This window comes from Sphaeramia orbicularis, unplaced genomic scaffold (genome assembly GCF_902148855.1).
Source record: "Sphaeramia orbicularis unplaced genomic scaffold, fSphaOr1.1, whole genome shotgun sequence".
Taxonomy (NCBI): Eukaryota; Metazoa; Chordata; class Actinopteri; order Kurtiformes; family Apogonidae; genus Sphaeramia; species Sphaeramia orbicularis.
Window position 1 is genome coordinate 206,584 of NW_021941605.1, and position 25,917 is coordinate 232,500.

General features: G+C 37.9%; 1 protein-coding gene across 1 annotated transcript in view; it reads left to right on the forward strand.

Annotated features, from left to right (window-relative positions):
- Nucleotides 1–24,706, forward strand: part of pipox (pipecolic acid oxidase) — a 56,440-nt gene extending 31,734 nt beyond the window's left edge. The window contains exons 4-8 of the mRNA XM_030130213.1: nucleotides 431–613; nucleotides 3,811–3,963; nucleotides 6,780–6,929; nucleotides 11,595–11,670; nucleotides 24,202–24,706. Of these exons, the coding sequence (XP_029986073.1) occupies nucleotides 431–613; nucleotides 3,811–3,963; nucleotides 6,780–6,929; nucleotides 11,595–11,670; nucleotides 24,202–24,332 (693 nt within the window). The 3' untranslated portion in view covers nucleotides 24,333–24,706. The remainder of the gene's footprint in view (nucleotides 1–430; nucleotides 614–3,810; nucleotides 3,964–6,779; nucleotides 6,930–11,594; nucleotides 11,671–24,201) is intronic.
- The last annotated feature ends 1,211 nt before the right edge of the window (nucleotides 24,707–25,917 follow it).

The following is a 25,917-nucleotide window of genomic DNA, read 5'->3' on the forward strand; positions in this document are numbered from 1 at the left end:
TTCTTTATGGTGTATACCTCACTTATTATTATTTAAGGCTGTTGTATTAAATCATGGTTCTGTCCTAAAAGCACTTTGAACTGTCTGAGCTGCAGATGGTGGTTCCTGTGGAAACCAGCAGAATTACAAACATGTTGTGATAGAACGTTAGCTCCTGTTCCGATCAAATAAAAATGTGTTTAGTATTTGTGCAGATTTCTGGTGTAATTCAATTTTTCCAGGAAATAATCTTAGAAAAAAAAAAAAAAGAACCAAAAAATTGCCTTTTTAACAGTATTAATGATATATCGTGATATATGGTATGGTGATCCTAGTATTGTGATTTATATCATATCGACAGATTGTTGCCGATACGCAGCCCTACGTCATACATACATGTATAAATACCTATGGTGACCTCCTACATTTAGTGACCCTCTGTTTTCAACAGGATCAGTTTCGGAAGATGGGCGGGGTCATCAGGGACCAGGCCCGGGTGACGGACATCCAGCCCGGGCCCGTGGTCACAGTGACCACCTCTGCAGGAGTCTACCGAGCCAAGAGCCTGGTCATCACGGCCGGACCCTGGACCGGCAGAGTTCTGGACCACGTCAACCTGCAGCTGCCACTGGAGGTATTCCACAGGTTTAGGAAACAGGTTCTTCTGTTCTTACTGGACCGGTCTGGTCCACTGCAGACCACATCAGACTGGATGTGGAACCTGAGAGAACAGCAGTTTAGAACCGGCTGTAGACAGGTGTTCACACACAGAGAGAGGACGCAAAACTGGACAAGTCTGAACCTGTGGAAGTCCTGGATGGAGCTGAAAGGCCTGACACAGCCCCTGGAGACCTGGAGGGGGCGCTGGTGGACCTGTACGGCACTAAAACCAAAGCAGCACTCATCCTTTTTATCGATTTATATTTGTTTGTTTATTTAAAAATGTGTTTTATTTTATTTATTTATTTATTTATTGTAATTTTGTAATTTTCATTTATTTATTTTGTTTTTTTAACATATTTTTTATTATTTTATGTTATTTATTTTAAAATGTATTTAATTAATTTATTCATTTCTTTATTTGTTATTTATTTATGTATTTGTTATTTATTTATTTTATTTTTATTTTTTAATTGTATTTTATTTTTATTTTTTAATATATATTTTAAATTATTTTTTATTTTATTTTATTTTTTAAATTTATTTATTTTATTTAATTATTTATTTATTATTTTAATTTTTATTTTATTTATTTAATTTTTCAGTCTTTTTTTTTTTTCATTTTCATTTTTAGTATTTTTTTTTTGTAATTGTTTTATTTTCTTTCTTTCTTTCTTTCTTTCTTTTTATTTTTTTTTTTATTTATACTTAAACACAGCTGACTCAGCAAAAAGCAGGATTTGTCCGTCTGACGGACATGTGCCACCCAGCCTGAGAAAAAGAAAGTGATGGAGAAACGAGCAGACAGCTGATATTGGAACTGCATTATTCAGACTAGCAGCAGGCTGGGGGGGTGGGGGGGCTGTGGGGGTGCAGGGGAATGCCACGGCTCAGTGAACTGGTCGCTCATTGGCTCAGTGAAGCGCCACCACCGTAGTCTGAAGTGTGATGGTTCCAGAATGAGCGCACAGGCAGTTCAGTCCAGTGAAAGGGTCAGGGTTAGGGCTGGGGTCAGGGTTAGGGGTCAGGGTTAGGGGTCAGGGTTAGGGCTGGGGTTAGGGTTAGAGTTAGGGTCAGGGGTCAGGGTCAGGGGTTAGGGTCAGGGGTCAGGGTTAGGGCTGGGGTTAGGGTTAGGGTCAGGGTTAGGGGTCAGGGGTTAGGGTCAGGGGTCAGGGTTAGGGCTGGGGTTAGGGTTAGAGTTAGGGTCAGGGGTCAGGGTCAGGGGTCAGGGTTAGGGTCAGGGTTAGGGGTCCTGATCAGACGGACAGCGTTCGGACCACCATGTGGACGCTTCATTAAAGCCTCATTGTCTCATTACCACCGAGGAGTTCCTTTTTATAGATGGGATTGTATTAGAGAAAAACCAAAACACACACATAAGGAGGTGTGTGTGTGTGTGTGTGTGTGTGTGTGTGTGTGTGTGTGTGTACCCACTGTACACTCATATATCGGCTGAACACACTCAAACGCAGCGTCCTTCTGGTCTAAACATTCCATTTTCATCTGTATTCCGCCTGTTCGTCCACTTTTTAAATCATGTGGAATTTTGCTGTAACAGTTGAGAGAATTTTTATTTATCTAATCCAACTTTATTTGTAAAGCACTTTAAAACGACCGCAGTGGACCACAGTTCTGTACAGAAGAAGAATTAAAACCAAAATAGAAGAATAAAATACAAGAACACATTTAAAGACATACAAACTGTACACTGTAAAAAAAAAAAAAAAACATAAAAAAACAGGATTATTCCGGCAGCAGGGGCACCAAAAAAATCCTGTTAAATAACAGAAAATAACCATTTCATAAAAATATGGTAATTTTCCATAATTAAAATACAGTTTTTTGCCCTAACTTTACATGACATTTTGCATATTTTTTTTTACTTTTTAATGTTTAATAAAGAATATTTACATGTATTAAAACAATCCAATTCCCTATAAATATATATATAAATAATTTTCAGTGAGACTCAGTTGTCCAATCCACTGATAAAAACTGTATTTGGACAGTTTATCAGTGCTTATACATGTTATACATTCACAAAAATACATTTATTCAACATTTTTGTTGTGAAACCTCCTGTAATTACACAAGATATTTGTCAATTAACAAACAAGTCTGGTTCAGCTGACAGAACTAATACTTCTGTTACCGTTAACTGTCAGTAATTTTATCTTGTTAGATTATTTTTTTTAAGTATTAAACTTTAACAGTTTAATCTCATAAATAGAAAAGAAATATTTGTGAAATTATGATACATTTGCAAATGTATTTGAACTGTATTTTTCTGAGAAAAAAGAAAAAAATTCTTTTAAAAAATGGAATATTTTTGGTTCTTCACAGTTACAGTTGTTTTGTGTTCTTTTCCATTTGACATGTAAAATCACAGTCTGTTTTTATCATTTCATTAATATTTTCCTGTATTTTTCAGATACAGGAATACAGGAAAAATCTGTCAAACAGTGAAAATTCTGTTAAATTACAGATTTTTTTTTGCAGTGTACAAAATAGAAAGAAGTGCTATACAGAAGGATAAATAAAACCCAAAATAAAAGAATAAAATACAACAATAGATTAAAAAAACATACAATTAAAAACAGCAAAACAAATAAATAAGTAAATAGATAAATAAGAACAATAAACCAGTACCAAATAAAAACAATCGAATGACGATAGTACCTTCAAACATCTCACATGGTTTCAAAAGCCAAGGAGAAAATGTAGTGTTTGTAGATCTGGTCCAAAATGCACATGGACAAATGAGAAGTTTGGCGAGAATACTGTGAAAATTGCAATTATTTTTCTTAAGAAAGTTAATTTTTTCAGGTTATTCACATAATTTTTATTTAAATAATGTGCTAATTTTTTTGCTAAATTCAAAATTTTTTTTTTCTTAATTCAAGATTGATTGATTGATTGATTTATTTGCTCAATTCAGTTCAAGGCTGTGGAATTTTTGACTTTGCAAAAACATCCCAGGGGTCAGATTGGAACCATCGGTGCGACGCTTTTGGCCCAATGTTAATGTGATATTTGGCACTAAAACAAAGAGCATAGTTTGGATTGTCATTACTTATAGGTAATTATGTTATTATTTTACTGATCGGATCCACTTTAGCTCACATCAGACTGAATGTGGATTATGGAACTGTGCTGGCTTTGTTTTTGTAGGTGGTGAAAATAAACGTGTGCTACTGGAAGGAGAAATGTCCTGGAACGTACGCCGTGACCAAACGCTTCCCCTGTTTCCTGGTGACGGAGTGTGAGGAGTCCAAAGACGACATCTACGGCCTGCCGTCCAACGAATACCCCGGACTGATGAAGGTACGCCACGGCAGCACCGGGAAGACGCCAAATAAGAAAAAGGACTTCATTAAGCTTGGATACATGTGTAGAATGACCGGAAAAAAAGTCAAACTATGGAAAACAAAGGAACAAAATGAAGAAAAAATGCCCAAATTTAAGCATGTCATTACAGAGTAACCCATAAATAATGAGCACTCCAAATTTTTGTCTTTGTTTTAGTGCCAAAAAACATCCTTACATTATGAAAATGCTTACTTTTATAAACTATGTGAATAAGCTGAAAAAACGGACATTTCTTCAGATAAATCAGTGTAATTTTCTCAGTCTTCTTCCTCCACTTCTCATTAGTCCATGTGCATTCTGGATCAGATCTCCAAAGACACTAAACACTGAGGAACAGGAAGAAAAGAGTTCAAACTGGACTGAATTTAATACAGACATTTCAGGTTGGACACATTTGTTCAGGTTAGTCACATTTTATTGGAACAGGAGAGTTTGGAAATGGAAAGAGTTTCATAACTTAAAGTTATTTTTTTGCACTAAAACAAAGACAAACATTTAAGTTGTTAATTCAAGATTTTTAGCTTAATTCAACATTTTTTGCTAAATTTGAGGAGTTTTTTTGGCTTAATTCAAGATTTATTTATTTTTTTTGCTTAATACAAGATTTTTTTTTTTACTTAATTGAAGATTTTTTTTTTTTTGCTTAATTCAACATTTTTCCTTAATTCAAGGTAAACTTTTTTTGCAGAATTCTATTCTATTCTAGGTTATTCACATTTTATTTTTACAGGATAGTTTGTAAATGTAAATTTTTTTTCCATAATTTAATGTTATATTTTGCACCAAAACAAAGAAAAAAAATTAATTTTTTTTTTTTTTTTTTTTTTTTCTTAATTCAGTTCAAGACTGTGGAATTTTTGCACTTTGTAAATTCATCCCAGGGGTTGGACTGGAACCTTTGGGGGGGCCATATTTGGCCCCTGGGACACATGTTTGACAGCCCTGGCTTATTCCACGTCCAGACTGTCCTCAGGTCACAGACACATTCTGTGTAAGAACAGTGGATTCTTTCTGTTTTTAATACTTTGTTTTTATTTGTTTTATCAACAAACAGACAACACCACACACAAACCTGCGCTACGGTGGCCCAGAGGTGCAAGAACCCAAATTATCCACTATAAGAAAAAAAAAGACAGCAGCCCAAAAAATTATCCACTATAAGAAAAAAAAGAGAGCAGCCCAAAAAATTATCCACTATAAGAAAAAAAAGAGAGCAGCCCAAAAAATTATCCACTATAAGAAAAAAAGAAAACGGACCAAAAAATTATCCACTATATATTTTTAAACTAATTTTATTTTTAGTGCTCCATCCTCCACTTCTGGTGGGTTACTTTGTTAGCATTAGCCACATTAGCTGAAGGACTTAAAAATTTTCAGCCTATGCTTTTATTTTTTGTGGTGGCCTTAATTTTAAAACAAGAGACCTTTGGGTAAACAGCGCCCCCTAACTGAAAAAGTGGATGATGTTTTTGTTTTGTTTTGTTTTCTTATAATGGATAATTACCTCCGCCAAGGAGGTTCTGTTTTTGCCAGGGTTTGTTTGTTTGTTTGTTTGTTTGTTTGTTTGTTTGTCCGTTAGTGTGCAACAAAACTCAAAAAGTTATGGACAGATTTGGATGAAATTTTGAGGGTTTGTTGGAAATGGGATAAGGAAGAAATGATTAAATTTTGGGGGTGATCGGGGGTGGGGGGGCCCACGGGGGGGCCCATTTCCAACAAACCCTGAAAATTTCATCCAAATCTGTCCATAACTTTTTGAGTTATGTTGCACACTAACGGACAGACAAACAAACCCTGGCAAAAACATAACCTCCTTGGCGTGGGGGGGCCCACGGGGGGGGCCACTGATCAGCCTTGGCGGAGGTCTGCGCTCTCCGAGTGCTTCTAGTTTTTTGGTCTGTTCTCTTTTTTTTCTTATAGTGGATAATTTTTTGGGCTGTTTTCTTTTTTTTTCTTATAGTGGATAATTTTTTGGTCTGCTCTCTTTTTTTTCTTATAGTGGATATTTTTTTGGTCTGTTCTCTTTTTTTTCTTATAGTGGATAATTTTTTGGGCTGTTTTCTTTTTTTTTCTTATAGTGGATATTTTTTTGGTCTGCTCTCTTTTTTTTTCTTATAGTGGATATTTTTTTGGTCTGTTCTGTTTTTTTTCTTATAGTGGATATTTTTTTGGTCTGTTCTCTTTTTTTTCTTATAGTGGATATTTTTTTGGTCTGTTCTGTTTTTTTTCTTATAGTGGATATTTTTTTGGTCTGTTCTCTTTTTTTTCTTATAGTGGATATTTTTTTGGTCTGTTCTGGTTTTTTTCTTATAGTGGATAATTTTTTGGGCTGTTTTCTTTTTTTTTCTTATAGTGGATATTTTTTTGGTCTGTTGTCTTTTTTTTCTTATAGTGGATATTTTTTTGGTCTGTTCTCTTTTTTTTCTTATAGTGGATAATTTTTTGGGCTGTTTTCTTTTTTTTTCTTATAGTGGATATTTTTTTGGTCTGCTCTCTTTTTTTTTCTTATAGTGGATATTTTTTTGGTCTGTTCTGTTTTTTTTCTTATAGTGGATATTTTTTTGGTGTGTTCTCTTTTTTTTCTTATAGTGGATATTTTTTTGGTCTGTTCTCTTTTTTTCTTACAGTGGATATTTTTTTGGTCTGTTCTCTTTTTTTCTTACAGTGGATATTTTTTTGGGCTCTTGCACCTCTGGGCCACCGTACTAAATAGAGTGAAAGGATGAGCTTATATGGAAGGCTGTACACGTGTTGTGCTGTGCGTTCTGCAGATCTGCTACCATATGGGCAGTACGACCGACCCAGAGCAGAGAGACAAGCAGACAGACAGGTCGGACATCCACATCCTGCAGCGCTACGTGGCCCGCTGTCTACCAGGTCTGGACCCTGAACCTGCTGTGGTGGAGAGCTGCATGTACACGGTCAGAACCAGCACCACCCATCACCCACACCCCAGCCTGTAAACACCAACCATACACTGTAAAAAACAGCTGTCATTTAACTGAATTTTCACTGTTTATTTCACAGGTTTTTCCTGTATGTTTAAGATACAGGAAAATATCAATGAAATGAAAAGAACAGACTGAGTTTACATGTCAAATGAAAAAGAACATGAAAAAACTGGAACTGTGAAGAACCAGAAAATTTACATTTTTTAAAAGATTTTTTTTTCACAGAAAAATACAGTTCAAATACATTTGCAAATGTATCATAATTTTGCAAATATTTCTTTTCTATTCATGACATTAAACTGTTAATTTAAAGTTTAATACTGTAAAAATAAATAAATAAATAAAACCAGATAAAATTACTGACAGTTAACAGGTAATAGAAGTATTAGTTCTGTCAGTTGAACCAGACTTGTTTGTTCATTGACAAATATCTTGTGTAATTACAGGAGGTTTCACAACAAAACTGTTGAATAAATGTATTTTTGTGAATGTATAACATGTATAAGCACTGATAAACTGTCCAAATACAGTTTTTATCAGTGGATTGGACAACTGAGTCTCACTGAAAATTATTTATATATATATTTATAGGGAATTGGATCGTTTTAATACATGTAAATATTCTTTATTAAACATTAAAAAGTCAAAAAATATGCAAAATCTCATGTAAAGTTAGGGCAAAAAACTGTATTTGAATTATGGAAAATTACCGTATTTTTATGAGATGGTTATTTTCTGTTATTTAACAGGATTTTTTTGGCGCCCCAGCTGCTGGAATAATACTGTTCTTTTACTTTTTTTCTTTGTTTTTTTACAGTGTGTGCTGTGTTTTGACCTTCGGTTTGATGTTTTGTTGTTTTTTCATTTGCTGTATTTCTGTCCTTTTAGTCTGAGCTTTGTCTCATGCATTTAATGAATGTGACACTGAGAATTTTAAATATATTTATGGATGGAACTCAAGGTAAAGGAGCAGAAATATAGATTAGAAAATTAGACTTAAATCCAGAGGAGTCGTCGAGGGCACATCCTCATTTTTTGTCCGACGGCCCGAAAAATCTGACGGATGATCGGATCAGCTGTCGGTTATTATCATTAACGAAAAGTAACAACATGATGAAAACTAGAATTGAAGAAACATTTTCATTAACTGAAATAAATAAAAACTTATTTATTATTTATTTTATTTTTCTATCTGATATATGTCATCAGAATGATATTATTCCTGTTTTTCTACATTGTCTCCAAAAATTGGGGGAAAAATGTTCAAAAATTCATAATAAATGTATTGAAGACATTTTGAGGGGTTTTCTTTCTTTCCGTACCGAACCAAAAAAAAAAAAACGAACCATGGCTTTGAAAACCGAAAATGTACTGAACGGAAAATTTTGTGTACCGTTACAGGCCTAGTGTCTGTACATACGCACTGTAAAAAAATTTTTTTAAAAAGTGGAAAAAATCATATTATTCCAGCAGCAAGGGCACCGAAAAAATACTGTAAATTAACAGAAAATAACCATCTCATAAAAATACAGTAATTTTCCATAATTCAAATACAGTTTTTTGCCCTAACTTTATATGACATTTTGCATATTTTTTTTACTTTTTGATGTTTAATAAAGAATATTTACATGTATTAAAACAATCCAATTCCCTATAAATACATATATAAATAATTTTCAGTGAGACTCAGTTGTCCAATCCACTGATAAAAACTGTATTTATTAATAATAATAATAATAATACATTTTATTTGTATAGTGCTTTTCATGGAACTCAAAGACACTTTACATACAGCAGATAAAAACAAATCAAACACATTAAAAACAGATAAAAGCAGATGCAGAAAGCAGGTATATAAATATAAAATAGTTAAACATATTTGGACAGTTTATCAGTGCTTATACATGTTATACATTCACAAAAATACATTTATTCAACAGTTTTGTTGTGAAACCTCCTGTAATTACACAAGATATTTGTCAATGAACAAACAAGTCTGGTTCAACTGACAGAACTAATACTTCTGTTACCGTTAACTGTCAGGAATTTTATCTGGTTTTATTTTTTATTTTTTTGCGGTATTAAATTTTAAATTAACAGTTTAATCTCATAAATAGAAAAGAAATATTTGTGAAATGATGATACATTTGTAAATGTATTTGAACGATTTTTCTGTGAAAAAAAATCTTTTAAAAAATTTAAGTTTTTTGGTTCTTCACAGTTCCAGTTTTTTCCTGTTCTTTTCCATTTGACATGTAAAATCACAGTCTGTTTTTGTCATTTCACTGATATTTTCCTGTATCTGAAAAATACAGGAAAAATCTGTCGAATAAACGGTGAAAATTCTGTTAAATTATAGATTTTTTTTACAGTGTGTGGTATGTACAGGTGGACTCTGACATTATTTTTCAGGTGTTTTCGTATCACGCTGCCCTCCAGTTTTTACTGCTGCGACAACAGTGAAGCTGTAGAAAACCTAACATGTGTGACCTTTGTTGGACGCCCCTGAAAACCCCCACAGTCACACTTGTTTCTCACATCAGAGCCGGTGTTTTGTCCGATTCCAGCGAAAAGAAAAGACGGTGGAGGGTGAAATTCCCTTCAGTTCCTACAGTCGAAGTGTGTCCTGTCAGAGCTCATTACATCCTCTGTAATAGAGTCTTTTATCCTGTTAAACGCATTTTCAACACATTTTCACAGTGTGTGTGTGTGTGTCCTTGTTTAGCAGTTCCAAGGACAGTCCTCTCTCATTCCCTTCAGTCGGTTTTTCTGTCTGCATATTGTTGAATGAAAAGCAGCAGAAACAAAGGCGCTGGTGCTCTGGGTCAAATGTGCACAAGCTGCGTTGGTTTTATCGGACAAAAGAAGTGACCCACGAAGAAGACGTCAGTGTGAACCGAGCTCACCTCCAACAGCTTCCATCCACAACACACTTTGTTTTTCAGTTTATTTATGTCACAGGTGTCAAACATGTGGTCCGGGGGCCAAATCCGGCCCGCCAAAGAGTCCAAGAGTTTTCTTTTTTTACATTAATTAATTAATTAATTTAAATAAAAAAATTAAAAGATAAAAAAAAAAAAATGTAGACTGGCCACCCCCCTCCCCCCTTAGAACCATAACCATCATGTAGACCAAACCTTCACTTTAGAATAGAACCATCGTAAAATAGAAACAGAAAAAGAAAGAAAAAATGAGAGAGAAAAAGAAAAATGAATAAATAAATAAAACACAAACATTTTTTTTTTTAAATTTAAAAAAAAAAATTAAAAATAAAAATAAATAAAATAAATAAATAAATAAAAAGAAAAGTATAATAAAAAGAAAATAAATAAATAAATAAATAAATAAGTAAAATAACAATTAATACAATAAATAAAAAATTATAAACAATAAAAAAATAAAATATTTATTTGTTTCCCAATCGAACCAGTGGGTTTGTCTTTGACTAAATCTGACAGTTTGATTCCAGTGACTGTTCCCTCCACAGTCTCTCTAACCTGTCATTTGGTGGTCCTTCCAGGCTGTTCATGTTCTGTCGGTGGTCTCTGCAGGCTGTTCATGTTCTGTCGGTGGTCTGTGCAGGCTGTTCATGTTCTGTCGGTGGTCCTTCCAGGCTGTTCATGTTCTGTCGGTGGTCTGTGCAGGCTGTTCATGTTCTGTCGGTGGTCCTTCCAGGCTGTTCATGTTCTGTCGGTGGTCCTTCCAGGCTGTTCATGTTCTGTCGGTGGTCTGTGCAGGCTGTTCATGTTCTGTCGGTGGTCCTTCCAGGCTGTTCATGTTCTGTCGGTGGTCCTTCCAGGCTGTTCATGTTCTGTTGGTGGTCCTTCCAGGCTGTTCATGTTCTGTCGGTGGTCCTTCCAGGCTGTTCATGTTCTGTCGGTGGTCCTTCCAGGCTGTTCATGTTCTGTTGGTGGTCCTTCCAGGCTGTTCATGTTCTGTCGGTGGTCTGTGCAGGCTGTTCATGTTCTGTCGGTGGTCCTTCCAGGCTGTTCATGTTCTGTCGGTGGTCTGTGCAGGCTGTTCATGTTCTGTCGGTGGTCCTTCCAGGCTGTTCATGTTCTGTCGGTGGTCTGTGCAGGCTGTTCATGTTCTGTCGGTGGTCTGTGCAGGCTGTTCATGTTGTGTCGGTGGTCTGTGCAGGCTGTTCATGTTCTGTCGGTGGTCTCTGCAGGCTGTTCATGTTCTGTCGGTGGTCCTTCCAGGCTGTTCATGTTCTGTCGGTGGTCTGTGCAGGCTGTTCATGTTCTGTCGGTGGTCTGTGCAGGCTGTTCATGTTCTGTTGGTGGTCCTTTCAGGCTGTTCATGTTCTGTCGGTGGTCTGTGCAGGCTGTTCATGTTCTGTCGGTGGTCTGTGCAGGCTGTTCATGTTCTGTTGGTGGTCCTTTCAGGCTGTTCATGTTCTGTCGGTGGTCTGTGCAGGCTGTTCATGTTCTGTCGGTGGTCTGTGCAGGCTGTTCATGTTCTGTCGGTGGTCTCTGCAGGCTGTTCATGTTCTGTCGGTGGTCTCTGCAGGCTGTTCATGTTCTGTTGGTGGTCTGTGCAGGCTGTTCATGTTCTGTTGGTGGTCTCTGCAGGCTGTTCATGTTCTGTCGGTGGTCTGTGCAGGCTGTTCATGTTGTGTCGTTCCTCTTCCAGCTGACTCCAGACCATCATTTCGTGCTGGACTACCACCCGGAGCACAGGAACATTGTGATTGGAGCAGGATTCTCAGGTACACAAAACACAGACCACTGTCTACAAGGGAGGGGGTTTGAATTCGGACAGTGAAGTACTCCAAGGCAGCACTCCTGACAAATGAGGTTATAATTTCACATCATCTAGAGCTGATCACACGAGCAAACAATCATAGTCAGAAAAAAAAATCAGAAATTGACATGTTTATAATGCATATGTGAATATTTAGCAGCAACAAACCACTTTTTTACACCACTAAAAGATGTCCAGATCAGATGTCAGATGATGAATGTGTGTTAAGCACTGACTTCCATCTGAGTTCGAAGACAACATGTGATGAAGACGAAGCTTAAAACCACAACATCACAAGCAGCGCAACTGTTTACAAGCAGCTGCAGTCAAAGAAAATGTCAGTGTCCAAATGAAAATGTCAACATCCAGACAAAGAGCAGTGTGTGTGTGTGTGAGTGTGTGTGTGTGTGTGTGTGTGTGTGTGTGTGTGAGAGAGTGTGTGTGTGTGTGTGTGTGTGTGTGAGAGTGTGTGTGTGTGTGTGTGTGTGTGTACAGCACATGTGTGGTGAGTGCCAACACACAAACTATAAAAGAACCAAAAAAAACCAGCTGCTGCAGCCAAATGATGGAGCATCACATGTTGTTTTCTGGTCACTTCCTGTTGTTTTCTGGTCACTTCCTGTTGTTTTCTGGTCACTTCCTGTTGTTTTCTGGTCACTTCCTGCTGTTTCCTGGTCACTTCCTGTTGTTTTCTGGTCACTTCCTGTTGTTTCCTGGTCATTTCCTGTTGTTTTCCTGATCACTTCCTGTTGTTTTTCTTGTCACTTCCTGTTGTTTTTCTTGTCACTTCCTGCTGTTTCCTGGTCACTTCCTGTTGTTTTTCTTGTCACTTCCTGTTGTTTCCTGGTCACTTCCTGTTGTTTTTCTTGTCACTTCCTGCTGTTTCCTGGTCACTTCCTGTTTTTTCTGGTCACTTCCTGTTGTTTTTCTTGTCACTTCCTGTTGTTTCCTGGTCACTTCCTGTTATTTTCCTGATCACTTACTGCTGTTTCCTGGTCACTTCCTGTTGTTTCCTGGTCACTTCCTGCTGTTTCCTGGTCACTTCCTGCTGTTTCTTGGTCACTTCCTGTTGTTTTTCTTGTCACTTCCTGTTGTTTCCTGGTCACTTCCTGTTGTTTTCTGGTCCCTTCCTGTTGTTTTCCTGATCACTTCCTGTTGTTTTATGATCACTTCCTGTTGTTTTATGATCACTTCCTGTTGTTTTATAATCACTTCTGGTCACTTCCTATTGTTTTCTGGTAACTTCCTGTTTTTTTCCTGATCACTTCCTGTTGTGTTCTGGTCACTTCCTGTTGTTTCCTGGTCACTTCCTATTGTTTCCTGGTCAATTCCTGTTGTTTTTCTTGTCACTTCCTGTTGTTTCCTGGTCACTTCCTGCTGTTTCCTGATCACTTCCTGCTGTTTCCTGGTCACTTCCTGTTTTTTTCTGGTCACTTCTTGTTGTTTCCTGGTCACTTCCTGTTGTTTTTCTTGTAACTTCCTGTTGTTTCCTGGTTACTTCCTATTGTTTTCTGGTAACTTCCTGTTTTTTTCCTGATCACTTCCTGTTGTGTTCTGGTCACTTCCTGTTGTTTCCTGGTCACTTCCTATTGTTTTTCTTGTCACTTGCTGCTGTTTCCTGATCACTTTCTGCTTTTTCCTGGTCACTTCCTGCTGTTTCCTGGTCACTTCCTGCTGTTTCCTGATCACTTCTTGCTGTTTCCTGGTCACTTCCTGTTGTTTTCTGGTCACTTCCTTTTTTTTTCTGGTAACTTCCTTTTTTTTTCCTGATCACTTCCTGTTTTGTTCTGGTCACTTCCTTTTGTTTCCTGGTCACTTCCTGTTTTATTCCTATCACTTCCTTTTTTTTTTACTGGTCACTTGCTTTTGTTTCCTGGTCACTTCCTGGTTTTTTCCTTTCACTTCCTTTTGTTTACTGGTCACTTCCTGTTGTTTTCCTGTCTTTTCCTGCTGTTTCCTGGTCACGTCCTGTTTTTTTCTTGTCACTTCCTGGTTTTTTCTGGTCACTTCTTGTTGTTTCCTGGTCACTTCCTGTTGTTTTTCTTTTCACTTCCTGTTGTTTCCTGGTCACTTCCTGTGTTTTTTTTTGTCACTTCCTGCTGTTTCCTGGTCACTTCCTTTTTTTTCCTGATCACTTCCTTCTGTTTCCTGGTCACTTCCTGCTTTTTCCTGGTCACTTCCTGTTGGTTTCCTGATCACTTCCTGCTGTTTCCTGGTCACTTCCCTTTGTTTTCCTGATCACTTCCTTCTTTTTCCTGGTCACTTCCTGCTGTTTCCTGGTCACTTCCTGTTGTTTTCCTTGTCACTTCCTGTTGTTTCCTCATCACTTCCTCTTGTTTCCTGGTCACTTCCTGTTTTTTCCTGTCACTTCCTTTTGTTTCCTGGTCACTTCCTGTTGTTTTTCTTTCCACTTCCTGTTTTTTCCTGGTCACTTCCTCTTGTTTCCTGATCACTTCCTGCTGTTTCCTGGTCACTTCCTGTTTTTTCTGGTCACTTCCTGTTGTTTTCTGGTCACTTCCTCTTGTTTTCTGGTCCCTTCCTGTTGTTTTCCTGATCACTTCCTGTTTTTTCCTGGTCACTTCCTGTTGTTTTCTGGTCACTTCCTGTTGTTTTCTGGTCCCTTCCTGTTGTTTTCCTGATCACTTCCTGTTTTTTCCTGGTCACTTCCTCTTGTTTCCTGATCACTTCCTGCTGTTTCCTGGTCACTTCCTGTTTTTTCTGGTCACTTCCTGTTGTTTTCTGGTCACTTCCCGCTGTTTCCTGATCACTTCCTGTTGTTTTTCTTTCCACTTCCTGTTTTTTCCTGGTCACTTCCTCTTGTTTCCTGATCACTTCCTTCTGTTTCCTGGTCACTTCCTGCTGTTTCCTGGTCACTTCCTGTTGTTTCCTCATCACTTCCTCTTGTTTCCTGGTCACTTCCTGTTTTTTCCTGTCACTTCCTTTTGTTTCCTGGTCACTTCCTGTTGTTTTTCTTTCCACTTCCTGTTTTTTCCTGGTCACTTCCTCTTATTTCCTGATCACTTCCTGCTTTTTCCTGGTCACTTCCTGTTTTTTCTGGTCACTTCCTGTTGTTTTCTGGTCACTTCCTGTTGTTTTCTGGTCCCTTCCTGTTGTTTTTCTGGTCACTTCCTGTTGTTTCCTGGTCACTTCCTCTTGTTTCCTGATCACTTCCTGCTGTTTCCTGGTCACTTCCTGTTTTTTCTGGTCACTTCCTGTTGTTTTCTGGTCACTTCCTGCTGTTTCCTGGTCACTTCCTGTTGTTTTTCTTTCCACTTCCTGTTTTTTCCTGGTCACTTCCTCTTGTTTCCTGATCACTTCCTGCTGTTTCCTGGTCACTTCCTGTTTTTTCTGGTCACTTCCTGTTGTTTTCTGGTCACTTCCTGTTGTTTTCTGTTCCCTTCCTGTTGTTTTCCTGATCACTTCCTGTTGTTTTATAATCACTTCTGGTCACTTCCTATTGTTTTCTGGTAACTTCCTGTTTTTTTCCTGGTCACTTCCTCTTTTTTTCTGGTCACTTCCTTTTGTTTCCTGGTCACTTCCTGTTGTTTTTCTTTCCACTTCCTGTTTTTTCCTGGTCACTTCCTCTTGTTTCCTGATCACTTCCTGCTGTTTCCTGGTCACTTCCTGTTTTTTCTGGTCACTTCCTGTTGTTTTCTGGTCACTTCCTGTTGTTTTCTGGTCCCTTCCTGTTGTTTTCCTGATCACTTCCTGTTGTTTTATAATCACTTCTGGTCACTTCCTATTGTTTTCTGGTAACTTCCTGTTTTTTTCCTGGTCACTTCCTCTTTTTTTCTGGTCACTTCCTGTTGTTTCCTGATCACTTTCTCTTTTTTCCTGGTCACTTCCTATTGTTTCCTGGTCATTTCCTCTTGTTTTTCTTTTCACTTCCTTTTGTTTTCTGATCACTACCTGTGGTTTTTCATGTCACTTCCTGTTTTTTCCTGGTCACTTCCTGCTTTTTCCTGATCACGTCCTGTTGTTTCCTGATCACTTCCTGTTGTTTTATGATCACTTCTGGTCACTTCCTATTGTTTTCTGGTAACTTCCTTTTTTTCCTGATCACTTCCTGTTGTGTTCTGGTCACTTCCTCTTGTTTGCTGGTCACTTCCTTTTTTTTCCTGTCACTTCCTTTTTTTCCTTGTCACTTCCTGTTGTTTTTCTTTTCACTTCCTGTTTTTTCCTGATCACTTCCTGCTTTTTCCTGGTCACTTCCTGTTTTTTTCTGGTCACTTCCTTTTTTTTCCTGATCACTTCCTGTTCTTTTATGATCACTTCTTTTCACTTCCTATTGATTTTTGATAATTTCCGTTTTTTTTTTCCTGATGACTTCCTGGTATTTTCCTCATCACTTCCTGTTGTTTCCTGGTCACTTCCTTTAGATTTGCTTTTCACTTCCTTTTTTTCTTGGTCACTTCCTGTTTTTTTTCGTGTCACTTCCTGCTGTTTCCTGATCACTTCCTCTTATTTCCTGGTCACTTCCTGCTGTTTCCTGATCACTTCCTGTTCTTTCCTGGTCACTTCCTTTTTTTCTGGTCACTTCCTGTTTTTTTCTGGTCCCTTCCTGTTGTTTTCCTTATCACTTCCTGTTGTTTTATGATCACTTCCTGTTGTTGTTTGATCACTTCTGGTTACTTCCTATTGTTTTCTGGTAACTTCCTTTTTCTTCTTGATCACTTCCTGTTGTTTCCTGGTCACTTCCTGTTGTTTTCTGGTCACTTCCTTTTGTTTTCTGGTAACTTCCTTTTTTTTTCCTGATCACTTCCTGTTTTGTTCTGGTCACTTCCTTTTGTTTCCTGGTCACTTCCTGTTTTATTCCTATCACTTCCTTTTTTTTTACTGGTCACTTCCTTTTGTTTCCTGGTCACTTCCTGGTTTTTTCCTTTCACTTCCTTTTGTTTACTGGTCACTTCCTGTGTTTTTCCTGGTCTTTTCCTGCTGTTTCCTGGTCACGTCCTGTTTTTTTCTTGTCACTTCCTGTTTTTTTCTGGTCACTTCTTGTTGTTTCCTGGTCACTTCCTGATTTTTTTCTTTTCACTTCCTGTTGTTTCCTGGTCACTTCCTGTGTTTTTTTTGTCACTTCCTGCTGTTTCCTGGTCACTTCCTTTTTTTTCCTGATCACTTCCTTCTTTTTCCTGGTCACTTCCTGCTTTTTCCTGGTCACTTCCTGTTGGTTTCCTGATCACTTCCTGCTGTTTCCTGGTCACTTCCCTTTGTTTTCCTGATCACTTCCTTCTGTTTCCTGGTCACTTCCTGTTGTTTTCCTTGTCACTTCCTGTTGTTTCCTCATCACTTCCTCTTGTTTCCTGGTCACTTCCTGTTTTTTCCTGTCACTTCCTTTTGTTTCCTGGTCACTTCCTGTTGTTTTTCTTTCCACTTCCTGTTTTTTCCTGGTCACTTCCTCTTGTTTCCTGGTCACTTCCTGTTGTTTTCTGGTCACTTCCTTTTTTTTTCCTCATCACTTCCTCTTGTTTCCTGATCACTTTCTCTTGTTTTCTGGTCACTTCCTCTTGTTTTTCTTTTCACTTCCTTATGTTTTCTGATCACTACCTGTGGTTTTTCATGTCACTTCCTGTTTTTTCCTGGTCACTTCCTGCTTTTTCCTGATCACTTCCTGTTGTTTCCTGGTCACTTCCTGTTGTTTTCCTGATCACTTCCTGTTGTTTTATGATCATTTCTTGTCACTTCCTATTGTTTTCTGGTAACTTCCTTTTTTTCCTGTCACTTCCTCTTTTTCCTTGTGAGTTCCTGTTTTTTTTTCTTTTCACTTCCTGTTTTTTCCTGATCACTTCCTGCTTTTTCCTGGTCACTTCCTGTTTTTTTCTGGTCACTTTCTTTTTTTTTCTGATCACTTCCTGTTTTATGATCACTTCTTTTCACTTCCTATTGTTTTTTGATAACTTCCGGTTTTTTTTCCTGATGACTTCCTGGTATTTTCCTGATGACTTCCTGTTGTTTCCTGGTCACTTCCTGTTGTTTCCTGGTCACTTCCTTTTGTTTTTCTTTTCACTTCCTTTTTTTCCTGGTCACTTCCTGTTTTTTTTCGTGTCACTTCCTGCTGTTTCCTGGTGACTTCCTGTTATTTTCCTGATCACTTCCTGCTGTTTCCTGGTCACTTCCTTTTTTTTCCTGGTCACTTCCTTTTTTTTCTGGTCACTTCCTGTTTTTTTCTGGTCACTTCTTGTTGTTTCCTGGTCACTTCCAGTATTTTTTCTTGTCACTTCCCTTTTTTTCCTAGTCACTTCCTGTGGTTTTTCTTGTCACTTCCTGTTTTTTCCTGGTCACTTCCTGTTGTTTTCCTGATCACTTCCTTCTGTTTCCTGGTCACTTCCTGTTTTTTTCGTGTCACTCCTGTTTTTTTCCTGGTCACTTCCTGCTGTTTCCTGGTCACTTCCTGCTGTTTCCTGATCACTTCCTGCTGTTTCCTGGTCACTTCCTGTTGTTTTCTGGTCACTTCCTATTGTTTTCTGGTAACTTCCTTTTTTTTTCCAGATCACTTCCTGTTTTTTTCTGGTCACTTCCTTTTGTTTCCTGGTCACTTCCTGTTTTTTTCCTTTCACTTCCTTTTTTTTACTGGTCACTTCCTTTTGTTTCCTGGTCACTTCCTGGTTTTTTCCTTTCACTTCCTTTTGTTTTTCTTGTCACTTCCTTTTTTTCCTGGTCACTTCCTGGTTTTTTTCGTGTCACTTCCTGCTGTTTCCTGGTGACTTCCTGTTATTTTCCTGATCACTTCCTGCTGTTTCCTGGTCACTTCCTTTTTTTTTCCTGGTCACTTCCTTTTTTTTCTGGTCACTTCCTGTTTTTTTCTGGTCACTTCTTGTTGTTTCCTGGTCACTTCCAGTATTTTTTCTTGTCACTTCCTTTTTTTTCCTAGTCACTTCCTGTTGTTTTTCTTGTCACTTCCTGTTTTTTCCTGGTCACTTCCTGTTGTTTTCCTGATCACTTCCTTCTGTTTCCTGGTCACTTCCTGTTTTTTTCTGGTCACTTCCTGTTTTTTACTGGTCACTTCTTTTTGTTTCCTGGTCACTTCCTTTTTTTTTCGTGTCACTCCTGTTTTTTTCCTGGTCACTTCCTGCTGTTTCCTGGTCACTTCCTGCTGTTTCCTGATCACTTCCTGCTTGTTTCCTGGTCACTTCCTGTTGTTTTCTGGTCACTTCCTATTGTTTTCTGGTAACTTCCTTTTTTTTCCAGATCACTTCCTGTTTTTTTCTGGTCACTTCCTTTTGTTTCCTGGTCACTTCCTGTTTTTTTCCTATCACTTCCTTTTTTTTACTGGTCACTTCCTTTTGTTTCCTGGTCACTTCCTGGTTTTTTCCTTTCACTTCCTTTTGTTTACTGGTCACTTCCTGTTGTTTTCCTGATCTTTTCCTGCTGTTTCCTGGTCACGTCCTGTTTTTTCTTGTCACTTCCTGTTTTTTTCTGGTCACTTCTTGTTGTTTCCTGGTCACTTCCTGTTGTTTTTCTTTTCACTTCCTGTTGTTTTCAGGTCACTTCCTGTGGTTTTTCATGTCACTTCCTTTTTTTTTCCCTTTCACTTCCTTCTGTTTCCTGATCACTTCTTGCAGTTTCCTGGTCACTTCCTGTTTTTTCCTGGTCACTTCCTTTTGTTTTCTGGTCACTTCCTAATTTTTCCTTATCACTTCCCGTTGTTCTTCTAGTGACTACCTGTTGTTTTCTGATCACTTCCTTTTGTTTTTCTGATCACTTCCTTTTGTTTCCTGATCACTTCCTTTTTTTTATCACTTCCTGTCTTTTCATGGTCACTTTTGTTTTTTCTGGTCACTTTTTTTTCTGATCACTTCCTTCTTTTTTCTGATCACTTCCTGATGTTTCTTGGTCACTTCCTGTTTTTTTCTGATCACTTCCTTTTCTTTATCTTATCACTTCCTCATGTTTCCTGGTCACTTCCTGTTTTTTTCTGATCACTTCCTTTTCTTTTTCTGATCACTTCCTTTTGTGTCCTGATCACTTCCTTTTGTTTTCATGATCACTTAATTTTTTTTCCTGGTTACTACCTGTTGTTTCCTGATCACTTCCTGTTTTTTTCTGATGACTTCCTGGTTTTTCCTGATCACTTCCTGTTGTTTTATGATCACTTCCTTTTGTTTTATGATCACTTCTGGTCACTTCCTATTTTTTTCTGGTAACTTCCATTTATTTTCTGATCACTTCCTGTTGTTTACCTGATTACTTCCTGTTTTTCTTCTGATCACTTCCTTTTTTTCCTGATCACTTCCTTTTGTTTTCATGATCACTTCCTGTTTTTTCTGATCACTTCTTGTTGTTTTCTGATCACTTTCTGTTGTGTTCTCATCACTTCCTTTTCTTTTTCTGATCACTTCTTTTTTTCCGATCACATTGTTTTTTTTCTGATCACTTCCTTTTCATTTCTGATCACTTCCTCTTTTTTTCTGATCACTTTTGTTTCCTTATCACTTCCTGTTTTTTTTCTAGTCACTACCTGTTTTTTTCCTCATCACTTCCTTTTTTTTTCTGATCACTTCCTTTTTTTCTGATCACTTCCTGTTGTTTTCCTATCACTTCCTTTTGTTTCCTGACCATTTCCTGTTGTTTTTCTGATCACCTCCTGTTGTTTTTCTGGTCACTTCCTTTTTTTCCTGATTACTTAGCTTTTCATATATTAGCCTTTTTTAACATTTCCCTGTCATACAGTTAGCCTTTCTTAACCTTAGCCTTTCAAAACATTAGCCTTTCATAACCTTACTCTTTCATAACATTACCTTTTCATACCATTAGCCTTTCATAACATTAGTCTCTCACAGCGTCAGCCTTTCATAACATTACCTTTTCATACCGTTACCCTTCCATATCATTACTCTTTCACAACGTTATCCTTTCTTAACGTTACCTTTTCATACTCTTAGTCTTTCATAACCTTAGGCTTTGAAAACATTAGCTTTTCATAACCTTAACCTTTTATAAGGTTAGCTTTTTCTAACATTAGTCTTTCATAATGTTAGCCTTTTCATAACATTTGCCTTTCAACACATTAGCCTCTCATACCATTAGCTTTATACCGTACCGTTATTGCTTATACATGCTCAAAAATGATCACCATAATTGCAACTTTAATTTGATGCTGTTGTTTGTTTTTTAAATGGGTTCTGGAATAATATGGATGAAAAGTCCAGTTTAATCCACTGCTCTGATACCTGTGGACTGGATCACCCAGGTCTAAGGAGACCATGGAAGAGTCAGTCTGCCTTTTTTGGTGTTTTCTGGGTTATTTTTGGGGTGTTTTTTGGGTTATTGTTTGGGTGTTATTTGGGTTATTTTTTAGTATTTTCTGGAGATTTTTTTGGTGTTTTTTTTTTTGGTTATTGTTTGTTTTTGTTTTTTTAGGTTATTGTTTGACAGGTTTTTTGGGTTATTTTTTGGTGTTTTTTGGGTTATTGTTTGGTGTTTTTTGGGTTATTGTTTGGTTTTTTTTGGGTTATTGTTTGGGTGTTATTTGGGTTATTTTTTAGTATTTTCTGGAGATTTTTTTGGTGGTTTTTTTTTTGGGTTATTGTTTGTTTTTGTTTTTTTAGGTTATTGTTTGACAGGTTTTTTGGGTTATTTTTTGGTGTTTTTTGGGTTATTGTTTGGTGTTTTTTGGGTTATTGTTTGGGGTTTTTTGGGTTATTGTTTGGGGTTTTTTGGGTTATTGTTTGGGGGTTTTTTTGGCTTTCTTTTTTGGTGATAACTGTAATATGAAGTTTTCACATCGTTACATCCCTGGTCCAGTGGTTTAACGAGGGCAGTTTGTGCTGATCAGAATCAGTGAATCCCACCGCCTCTGATGGATCTGTGAGTTTAATGTGGGCCGACTTCATCTGCGGTGGAGGGAGGCCCATGCTAACAGGCTAACAGGTGCAGCAGAGCTAACAGTAGAGGGAGGTCCATGCTAACAGGCTAACAGGTGCAGCAGAGCTAACAGTAGAGGGAGGTCCATGCTAACAGGCTAACAGGTGCAGCAGAGCTAACAGTAGAGGGAGGCCCATGCTAACAGGCTAACAGGTGCAGCAGAGCTAACAATAGAGGGAGGCCCATGCTAACAGGCTAACAGGTGCAGCAGAGCTAACAGGCTAACAGGTGCAGCGGTGCTAACAGTAGAGGGAGGCCCATGCTAACAGGCTAACAGGTGCAGCAGAGCTAACAATAGAGGGAGGCCCATGCTAACAGGCTAACAGGTGCAGCAGAGCTAACAGGCTAACAGGTGCAGCGGTGCTAACAGTAGAGTCAATGAGAGGTGAATGAAGTGTGGACAGCCTAAAGTAGAGCAGATCTAATCTAAACACGGTGAAAACAGCTGTGCGTCTTTATCGCAGGTTTACCGGGAACAGCTGCGTTCACACTCTGACCTCCGACACCCGACGCTTACTGTTATGGATCCATTTATCACTGAGCGAGTGCAGAGTGTGTTTTCTAAGAGTGAACAGAAGCAGAAACAGGACGGTCCATGTTGAGCAGAACAGAGCGGACAAACCCTGAGGACACAGATCCTTAACTTTTAATGAGACGTTCCTGTCCATTGGAAAGGTGAGAGCGCCTCTGCTTTGGGTCCACGCTGGTGTTCTGGTCTAATTAACGTGGCAGAACCACCCACAGGGCCTGGGCAACCCCAACCCCCCCACAGCTACACCTTCACTGGGTCCTGGCATGTTTCCATCTCTGCTACTGTCATGTCCTTCGTCTAATTACAACGGGTACAATGCAGCTAGTGAATGTAATCCATTATTATTAGAACTAGCAGCATTGTACCTGCGGTGCCATCGTACGATAGCATGAGAGGCTCACACCCTTTGAATCCGGACATTAAATTGTGTCAGGTCGTGTTTGTATTCATTTGGTGAGTTTGGTGTCGATCAGGTCTGTGAAGGCTGAGGAAAACCCGTACAAACGCCTCCTGTGATGGAACATCGATCGGACAAACACACGGCGGACACAGAGCGTCCGTTATAGTAGGATTCAGGTCTGACTGGGGTCGGACACATTTGAACAAACATCTGGGATCAAAGCCAGACGCTGCTTTAAAAACACACCAAAAAACCCCTGTGATCTGAAGTGTTTCAGAAGGTCTGTGTTTCTATTCTGAAACAGAAATGTCCCCGTCCGTCCGTCCGTCCGTCCAGTGTGTCCTCAGGCTTTGGAACCAGAAACGTGTCTGATGTGCAGAAGTTCAGGGCCGTTTCTGAGTTCACGGGGCTTATCCATGATCCAGGGAAGGAAAAATACAACGCCCCCCCACCCCCACCCCTACGCTATGTGAATTTGTCATCAAAGCTCGACACGAGTGCTTTAAAGTATGTACCGGTGGGGGGGTTGCCATGGTTACAAAGTCACCCCCGTGGGCCGGGCCATCTATTGAAGGTTTTTCCGTTGGAGATGAAAACGCACGTGTCCGAGCCGTCAGAGGCAGGCTTTTAGGACTTCAAAGGTGGGCGGGATCGACGGGAGCGCACAGACCTTTGTCAGATGGCGGAGCGCCGCCGCGTTCCTCCAGCCCCCGTTGACATTCAACATTCGCCTCTCAGACCGTAGCAACGAGGGGAACGAAGCAACGAGGCTACAGCGGCGGCAGCGGCGGTGTTTTGAACCCACATGCTCCGTCATGTGACTGTGAGGCCTAAAGCCCACGGACTGATTCTGCACAAAGAGGACAAATCTGCCTTCATTTAGCATTTGGTCCCATTTTAGTTTAGTGAAGAGATGCTCAGTGACAGGTCTGCTCCTGTTGGATGGTCCAGTCATGGGGGGTCACCAACAGACACATTCTAGTACAGCTGGGTCTACAAGAAAGACTGAAGGAGCATCTGATTATTGTAAAGCATTATTATTATTATTATTATTATTATTATTATTATTATTGTTGTTATTATTATTATTATTATTATTATTATTATTATTGTTATTATTATTGTTATTATTATTATTATTATTATTATTATTATTAATATTATTGTTGTTGTTATTATTATTATTATTACTAGTATTATTATTATTGTTGTTGTTGTTATTATTATTATTATTATTATTATTATTATTATTACTATTATTATTATTATTATTATTATTATTATTATTATTATTATTATTACTGTTATTGTTATTATTATTATGTGATTATTATGTGATTATTATTATTATTATTATCATTATTATTATTATTATTATTATTATTATTATTATTATTATTATTATTATTATCTTGCTGCTTGTTGTTTCTTCTAGTACTCTCTAATGTGCTATTTGCCTGTTATTTTCAACACTGGTTCTCTTTTTTATACTTATTGTTTTGTTATTTTCTTGTGCTATTTCTTCTGTGTATATTCAATTTGTGCTGCTACTCTAACTGCAATTTCCTGAGGCTTTTTGCCCAAAGGATAAATAAAGTTCTATCTACTCTACTCTACTCTAATCTAATCTAATCTAATCTAATCTAATGTACTCTAATCTAACCTGACCTGGTTGACATGTGCTGGTTTCTCTCCTCCAGGACATGGTTTCAAATTCGGGCCCATCGTTGGGAAGCTGCTGTGTGAGCTCAGCCTGGGAGAAGTGCCCTCCTACGACCTTTCACCTTTCAGAATACGACGGTTCCAGGGGATGTCCCAGTCGTCTTTATAAAGGCTGGATGTGGGGGATGTCCCAGTCGTCTTTATAAAGGCTGGATGTGGGGGATGTCCCAGTCGTCTTTATAAAGGCTGGATGTGGGGGATGTCCCAGTCGTCTTTATAAAGGCTGGATGTCGTGGGTCCGTACGTCTGTCCAGGCCCAGGACGACGTTCAGTCCCACAGATCAGACTCTTCCACCCAGCGGTGTTTGTTTTTTTCTTTAAAGACAAACTACCTTCACAGAAATGGCTTTAAGCCGACGGTCTAATGAAAATGGCAAGTAGTAATAAAAAGATCCACACATACTCACCGGTGTCATGAAAAGACCTCACATCTCAGTGGTTTCCAGCCTTTTTTTACTCCTGACCCCATTTTAACGTCACAAATTTCTGAGGACCCCAGACATTCAAAACAGAGATATTTTATTTGGGCTAAAATTAATTTGTTTTTGATCGTGTAATAGTTTGCTATAATATGTTGCATATAAAAATAAATTTTAGGCTACATAATGTATTTCTTTATTAGTAAGTTTTAATTTTTTAATTTTTAAAAATTTAATTATTAGAAATTTTTGGCGACCCCAGACATTCAAAATGGAGAAATTTTTTTGGGCTAAAATTAATTTATTTTTGATCGAGTAATAGTTTGCTATAACATATTGCAAATAAAGTTTAATTTTAGGCAACATTTAGGCTATATAATGTACATTTTTATTAGTAAGTTTTATTTTTTTAAATTGTTTTTTATAAATTACTAGAAATTTCTGGTAACCCCAGACATTCAAAACAGAGACATTTTATTTGCTAAAATTAATTTGTTTTTGATCGTGTAATAGTTTGCTATAATATGTTCCATGTAAACGTTAATTTTAGGCAACATTTAGGCTATATAATGTAAATTTTTAAAGGTAAGTTCAAATTTTTTATCAATTGCTAGAAATTTCAGGTGACCCCATTTGAATTCCAGGTGACCCCACATGGGGTCCCGACCCCAAGGTTGAAAAACACTGTCCTGTCTCATGATGTTAGTCTGAACCTGATATTAGTTTAATTGTTCTCATTTGACAGTTTGATATTTTAGCCTGAGTTGTTGAATACTGATTAAATAGTGTTTACTCCAGTGCTTTGTGTGTAAGTGGAATGGAGCTAATGACATGACAGCTGATGTTTTCCATGGTAATAAAGAGTGGATGGAATGTGATTTAAACCTAATTTGGTCAATATTAAATGTATATATACAGTGCTGTGCTAATGTTTTGTTCGTCCTTCAGATCAGTTGTTTTTGCAGCGTGGAAATAAACATGCAAATTGATTTATCAGTCTCTTTTCTTCAGCTACAGTAAGAAACTAGAAAAGCACTCAGAGTGCAGGTCAATGGGCTAGTGGATCATTTTTGGGCTTTTTTTTATACTGTATCATTTTTTGGCCTGTTCTTTCTCTTTTTTCTTATAGTGGATAATTTTTTGGGCTGTCCTCTTTTTGTTCTTATAGTGGATAATATTTTGGGCTTTTTTTTTTTTTCTTATAGTGGATACTTTATTGGGCTGTTTTTTTTTTTTTTCTTATAGTGGATCATTTTTTGGGCTGTTCTCTTTTTT